Consider the following 7,500-nt stretch of genomic DNA (forward strand, 5'->3'; position numbering starts at 1 on the left):
CCATGAAACTTAATGAGCTGGTCTCATTGGTCGCTTTTAGGCTGGTTACACACTGGCTGCGTGGCGTGAGCGTGGCAGCTGTGTGAGCGTGTCAGCTGCGTGGCGTGTCTGTTTATATTTCGGCTCCCATGTTAACAGGTTAGAGCTTGCGCACTGCCTGCGTGACACGCACGTCTCAGGCACGCCGAAAACGTGTGCATGCTAGAAATAGGACCGACGCCTATTTTTCACGCCACACGCAAGCGTGTTGGAAGCGTTTCCAGGCAAAATAGAATAGGAAAAGATGTTTATATGTCATTTAGACACAAATACATATTAATACATTTCTATGTTGATGTTTGAAAGTCTCGAGGTTTTGATATAAATGCAGATATAAATGTAATTAAAAAAAAAACAATAGATTTTCTAATATTGTACCTATATTGAACGAAATATTCTGGAGCCTATTTTGCCGTCAATACCGCCGACGTTGTCTTTGCTGTAATCAGATCAGTATGTATTTATGTTTAACGTGGTATTTCATTTTATCAATGGGAAACTCTTGAATTCATGTGTCCAGACAAGGCTAGCAGCAGCAGCAGCAGCAGCAGCAGCAGCAGCGCCGCGTCAGACACGTTTCTGGTGTTTAAAGACATAGAAAAATCCACGCAGCTGACACGCAACAGAAACGCCACGCTCACGCCACGCAGGCAGTGTGTAACCGGCCTTAAGAGGATGTTGATTGACTTGGAGGCAGCCACATCTGGCTGCAGATGTTATGCCTGATGTGTTTATGATTGTGGTTGACTTTGAGGGATTTGCTGTTTCAGTTGTTTTATGTTTTTAGTGTTTTTGTGTATTTTGTGTTTGTATGTCTGTGTGGTTGTACTGCTGCCTGTCTTGGCCAGGACACTCTTGAAAAAGAGATTTTTAATCTTAATGAGTCTCTTCCTGGTTAAATAATGGTAAATAAATAAATAAATATTGGTTAAAGATTGCCCCTTTTTCTGTTTTCTCAAATGTCTTTAGATCGTCCATGTTTATCAAGTCTAGGTCTGACGAGTCTAAGGACAGTCAGTGCCTTTTAAATTAAAGTCCAATGTGGTTTGGGTGCTGAGGAAGCAGTGATATTTCCATCTTTTTCTGTTATCTGATGAGGGGATTATGATAAAATGGTCCGTGGGCGTCAGGAAGCTGTGTTCTCACAGAATACACAATTTTCAGGACACTGTGTCACAAAACGGGCTGTTCGTTCTGTCTCACAAAGGTATTTTTAGACCGTGTTTCAGGTCTCCGTGTTTATCTAGTTTAGGTACGGTGGTTTTTCAGGTTGTCTTCGTCTCCCAGTGTTTCCTTTTAGGATTTCTTTTAGCAGTGGGGGCACATCTGTCCGAACAACAAGCTGTTCGTTTAATAGTCGGAAGAAAGCGAACGTTTTGACAATAAACTCCATCAACACAACAGTATGTGGGGTTAAACTGGACGGGCCCAATAACCTCTGAATAGTTCTACTTGTTAAATTGCAATGTGAGCAACCGTGACTACATTGTGCGTCTGCCCTATTTCTGATATCGTGGCGGCAGAAATTTTGCCGTGGCGAGTCGCCACTACAAAATCAACATAGAGGAAACACTGCCTCATGTGGGCCTGATGGAGAAAAAGCAGCGATATTCTCTCTTTTCTTTCTGTGTTTACAAACAGGATAACAGTTCCACAAATCTGAAACCGGGTTTCAGACAGTCTGTAGAGTCCCCCGTGTCAATCTAGTCCAAGTTTAACAAGTCCAAGACAGGATTTTTAGTCTGTACACCTGCTCGGGAGGGTTTTCCTCTACCAGTGGTTCTCAAACTTTTTTCAAAAATGTACCCCATTTGAATTGTGTTTTTAAGCCAGCGGTAGATTCACCAAACAACAGCCATGTAGCTGAAAAACATTTAAATGCTGATGAAAAAAGGCAACAAAAACTTAGAAAGTCGGTAGAAAGAAGGAAGTAAGGCAAGAATAGATGGAAAATAGTATCAAAAACAGCAACAAAGACTTTTTGTAAAAAAAAAAAAAAAAAAAAAAAACGTAGAAAGAAGGAAGACAAACCTTGAAAAAGGCGGAATTGTTTTTTGATAAAAGCGACAAAAACTTCGACAACGTTAGCCTACCGTTAGCTACAGTAAACACTAATAACACGTTACGCAGCAGCTAACGTTAGCCTACCGTTAGCTACAGTAAACACTAATAACACGTTACGCAGCAGCTAACGTTAGCCTACCATTAGCTACAGTAAACACTAATAACACGTTACGCAGCAGCTAACGTTAGCCTACCGTTAGCTACAGTAAACACTAATAACACGTTACGCAGCAGCTAACGTTAGCCTACCATTAGCTACAGTAAACACTAATAACACGTTACGCAGCAGCTAACGTTAGCCTACCGTTAGCTACAGTAAACACTAATAACACGTTACGCAGCAGCTAACGTTAGCCTACCTGGATTAAACATGGCTAAAATGCTGAAACAGCTAAACGGTGTAGTGTGACTGTATTTCACTATAGAGGATTCCAACAGCGGGACGTACAACAGTCTGCCGCTAAAGCTATGAGCTAACAGACTCAAACTAGCCACTGGTCACTGCTGCTGTCTGAAAAACTACACAGACGGGACTAAATGTTACGTTTACTGGTAAACTGGTAAACCTCGTCCTCTGTGACTGTCTACGTCTAAACTAAGCTGCGCGGTGCTGATTGGCTCATGGAGGCACGTGATCAGAGAGTGGTTTACGGAGGTTTGATAAAGAGCGTTCTATGAACTGAATGAAGCATTTTAAATATCGCTCGATCACGGGAATTTGATCGTGATTAAAATTCGATTAATTGTGCAGCCCTACTAGGTAGGGCTGTGCTCGATTGAAGAAATTCTTAGTCGACTAACACTCATTCAATTGTATCGACTAATCGATTAGTTGATTTAATCGACAGATCTGTAAATCTGAGTTTCTCCGCAAAGAGTCATGCAAAAGCACCACTTTAATTCTTGTGTTTACCAGAGATGTGCTCGTACGTTTCTTGGAAATAAGTCATTCAGCATGAAAAAAAGCATAAAACGACTATGACTAATCGACTAAAGAAATCTTAGTTGACTAAGACCAAAACGACCGATTAGTCGACTAATCGACTAAGAGGGGGCAGCCCTACTACTAGGTCAGTCTCACAGACATTCATTCCAGTCCCCAAAAACAACTATGGTCAGAAATCCTTTTTTCATACATACACCAACATTTGGAACAACATTCCCCATCACATCAGAACACTACCATCCATCACATATTTCAAAAAGACATACAAACTGTTCTTCTCACCAGTTACACTTGCCCTCACTGATTGTTCATGTATTGTCCAAATCGTGTTTGTATGGAGCCCCTAAGGGGACATGAGCGGAAAAAAAATCTAGTTTAGTTTCATGTGCTCTAGGGCTGCAACTAACGATTATTTTCATAGTCGATTAATCTGTCGATTATTTTCTCGATTAATCGATTAGTTGTTTGATCTATAAAAATGTCAAAACATGGTGAAAAATGTGGATCAGTGTTTCCCAAAAAGCCTAAGATGACGTCCTCAAATGTCTTGTTTTGTCCCCAACTCAAAGATATTCAGTTTACTGTCCCAGAGGAGAGAAGAAACTAGAAGATATTCACATTTAACAAGCTGGAATCAGAGAAATCTTATTTTTTTTTTAATAAAAAAATGACTCAAACGATTAATCGATTATCAAAATAGTTGGCGATTAATTTAATAGTTGACAACTAATCGATTAATCGATTCATCGCTTATGAAGGTAAATATGGTGCAAAAAGGGAGAGCTTGTAGAATACAATGTGAGAACTTGCAGAACAAAAAATCTGAACTTGTATGTTAAAATTTGCACTTGTAAAAATAAAATTTGCACTTGTAAAAAATATTCACACACGTGATCTGAATTTGAAGTCATACAAAGAAAAAAAACATGAGAGCTTGTAAAAAAAATCTGAACTTGTAAGTTGAAATTTGCACCTGTAGAAAATGTTCACACACCTGTATTCTGAATGTGAAGTTACAGAAAAAATATTCACAAATGTGTAGATTGATATTTACATGAACACAATGACAGCTGCAAACTTATAATGCAACATTTACTCGTATACTTTTTTTTTTTACTCTGGTTCATTTTCCATCACAACCACAACTCCGTGATTACAACCTCTGGAATCTGTCACTGCAACTTCACATATGTGCTCTCTCGCATCAAAAGTGGCGAATCTGCGCACCTCGACTTTCACAACACTCTTGACGATACATTTGGTGCAAAACTAATTAGTACCTGTGGACTTAGGCTGTGGAGCTCTGAGATAACAGAACGGGAAAATCAGGGTTTCTATCGCCAGATGAGGGATAACTCTGTCCGGCTTATTTATGTAGCATGGAAACTTGGTGGAATAGCATGCTAGCGTTAGCTAGCTAACTAGCAGCCAGCCCGCTTCTAAATAAATACCTTTTAATTATCTAAACACTTTTCAACAGTCAAACTAAAACACTGGCGGTGAGCTCCAGGGCCTGCAGCCGCAGACGGACCGTCATCAGTGGGGATCGACCAGCGTAGCAACACTGCTTTTGCCAGAAAGCTTCGCTGCCGACCTCGACCTGCAGTCGGAGCTCCAGCGGGACACGGAGAGCCCCACATCCGGTAGCAGCGGCCCATCCCCCGGCCATGACCAGAGCTTGCTTTGCTGATGTTGTGCATCCCTGCTAAGAATTGCACCCGCTTGGGCAGAAACAATAATTTCTGCAGAATTCATTGCTGCCGAAAATTGCATCTAGGTAGCAAGGAAATGCTACTACAGAGTCTGATAAAACATTGATGTCTCTAAACTTTCTAAAATCCTAATCATTATTGATGAACATGACAAAGAGATTTACTATTGCCTAGTTTTTAAACAGTACTTTGCCTTATAAAATCATCATTTTCCCTAGTGGATGCAATTCTCGGCAGGGATGCGAAACTTGGCACCTGTTACCCACTGATGACGGTCCGTCTGCGGCTGCAGGCCGTGGAGCTCACCGCCAGTGTTTTAGTTTGACTGTTAAAAATGTTTAGACAATTAAAAGGTATTTATTTAGAAGCGGGCTGGCTGCTAGTTAGCTCTCTATGTTTCTGCAGAACAGGAACCTGCTTTTAACTGTAACTTCATGTTACTTTTAAATGACTTTCCTGTATAATAAATACATGAAATTACAGTCAGCATAATTCAACACATTTAAAACATACATTACATATTACAGTCTACATAAAAAAAGGCATTCTCCTTATTTCCTTTGTAAACATTGATCTCTGTGTTGATTTCAGTCGGTGCCCGTTTGGAACGGGCCGATTGCTTTTTCTTGAGTTTCCTCTTAGCGAAATGCTCTGAGTGAATTAAAGCTGGGCTTTTATTGTGAAGGGTGGACACGGAAGAGCCAGAGTTATGGCAGCGCTTTTTTTCCTCAACAAAGACAGACAGAGACACACACACACACACACACACACACACACACACACACACACACACACATACATATACAGAGATTGACAGATTTATTAGAGAGATAACAGTGGTATTCCATGTTTTCGTAGCTCTAATTACAGCCTTCTGTTTCCTGTCTGGTGGCGTATGTATATGACTCTAAATTGTGTTTTAATTGACTATACTACTGATATGATGAAGTGTTTTTGGATTGTAAAACTTTCCATGTTGAAAGTCTGTGCTCTTCCTCAGCCTCTTCTCTCTCTCTCTCTCTCTCTTCTCCCTGGGCTTTCAGCAGCTGGCGGGTCTTCATCCCATCCTGCCTAACATCCTGCTCAGGGGCTTCACACACTCGGTGATCGTAGCTCTGTCAGTCTGCACCACCGCTGCGTCAGACCGGCCTGACGCCTTTCATCAGAGGGCGCACGCAGCCAAAGCCGATGGTAAGGACAGCACCGGGATCTTCTTAGAGCCTCATTTCCTGGAGAGTCGCTGTGCCGCCTTCCAGTATCGAGCCAAGAACTACTTAGCGGGAGGGGACGGTCCTCGACACGGAGCCGCGAAGCTAGCGATGCCCGGATCCACGCCGGCCAGCAGCAAGGCTCGGGTGTACACCGATGTCAACACACAGAAGAACAGAGAGTACTGGGACTATGACGCGCACGTGCCAAACTGGAGGTACAGTTACAATGCTGCAGCGCTCTAGATTCAAAGATGTTCGGTGTAGGGTTGCACAATATTGACAAAATGTGATATTGCGATATTGATTATGAATATTGCGATATCAATATTAATTTCGATATTTTTAAACATATGTAAAATTACAAAAGTTATGGGAAAATGCATAAAAATAGACTCATAACAAATACAACACGGTTTATTTCAACTGTCGGTCATATTGGACTGGTCCAACATGAATAAATAAATAAATAAGGACCATGTCTACAGAACAGGACATGTTTTACTGGTTGGACAGTATAATATGTATATATATATATATATATATATATATATATATATATATATAAAGAGAACAGGACACAACTTTTCTTTCTCTTCTCTGATTCGTTCCGTTTTGTTGTCTCTATTTCTTCACTTACACTGTCACTCTGTTGAAATATGCACACACGTGGTACGCTCCATAGGGTTTGTCACGTAGTGGACCTGTTTGCTGACGTGCACTAACGTGCAAGTGGCACGGTAACCACGGTAACTGGCCAATGAAACATGATCATTACAGCGTTTCAAGCGGGCTCTAAATCAAACACTAAGCCACACAGCCAACGGACGGGACGCAGCGCTCCTCAATATAAACAAAATATTGCATACTTATCCCGACACGTGATAACGATATTGAGTTGATATATCGTGCACCCCTAGTTCGGTGTTAGGGCTGAACGATTCATCGTTTTCAAATCGAAAGCGAGATTTGAAAGAATGCGATTGGTTACTCGTCAAGACCGCGATTAATCGAATGTGAAATATTTAGTTGAATGTCTGGTTTAACATTTTTTATTTCTCTTTTCCTAATTATTTTTTTTATAAGATAAATGTTACATATCACAGATTGTTTACATAAATGTTCTATCTCAGTGGATCTTTCTTTTATTTTTTACTACTTTAACAATTCATGTTAAATATATGGTGCAACATGTAGCTAAGAGAAATCGCAAATCGAATCGTAATCGCCATATCTGGCAGAAAAATCGCAATTAGATTTATTTTTTTTACCAAAATCATTGAGTCATAATTAGTGTTCAGCTGTCGGTCGGACAAAACAAACAATTTCAAGAAATCCCTTTGTGCTCTGGGATCCTGTGATTGTCTGACAGTTTACTAACTGAACAATTAATAGATTGATTGAAGAAATAATTAAGAAATTAATAGATAACACAAATCATCATTAGTTCCCAGAAGTAATTTTCTTTCAGGTTGAAACTAAGGAATAATTTCATTATCAAATAATCTTTTATTTATTTTTATGATTCAGT

The 7,500-nt window shown here is 40.2% G+C and overlaps 1 protein-coding gene across 2 annotated transcripts in view; it reads left to right on the plus strand.

Annotated features, from left to right (window-relative positions):
* Positions 1–7,500, plus strand: part of csnk2a2a (casein kinase 2, alpha prime polypeptide a) — a 27,293-nt gene that overhangs the window by 3,728 nt on the left and 16,065 nt on the right. The window contains exon 2 of one of the 2 annotated variants that reach the window (XM_031323698.2): positions 5,808–6,187. In XM_031323698.2, coding sequence (XP_031179558.1) covers positions 6,081–6,187 — 107 coding nt within the window. In that variant the 5' untranslated portion in view covers positions 5,808–6,080. Of the gene's footprint in view, positions 1–5,804; positions 6,188–7,500 lie in introns of both variants that reach the window. The other variant, XM_031323699.2, reaches the window with a different exon arrangement.

The sequence above is a fragment of the Sander lucioperca genome, chromosome 3 (assembly GCF_008315115.2).
Source record: "Sander lucioperca isolate FBNREF2018 chromosome 3, SLUC_FBN_1.2, whole genome shotgun sequence".
Classification (NCBI taxonomy): Eukaryota; Metazoa; Chordata; class Actinopteri; order Perciformes; family Percidae; genus Sander; species Sander lucioperca.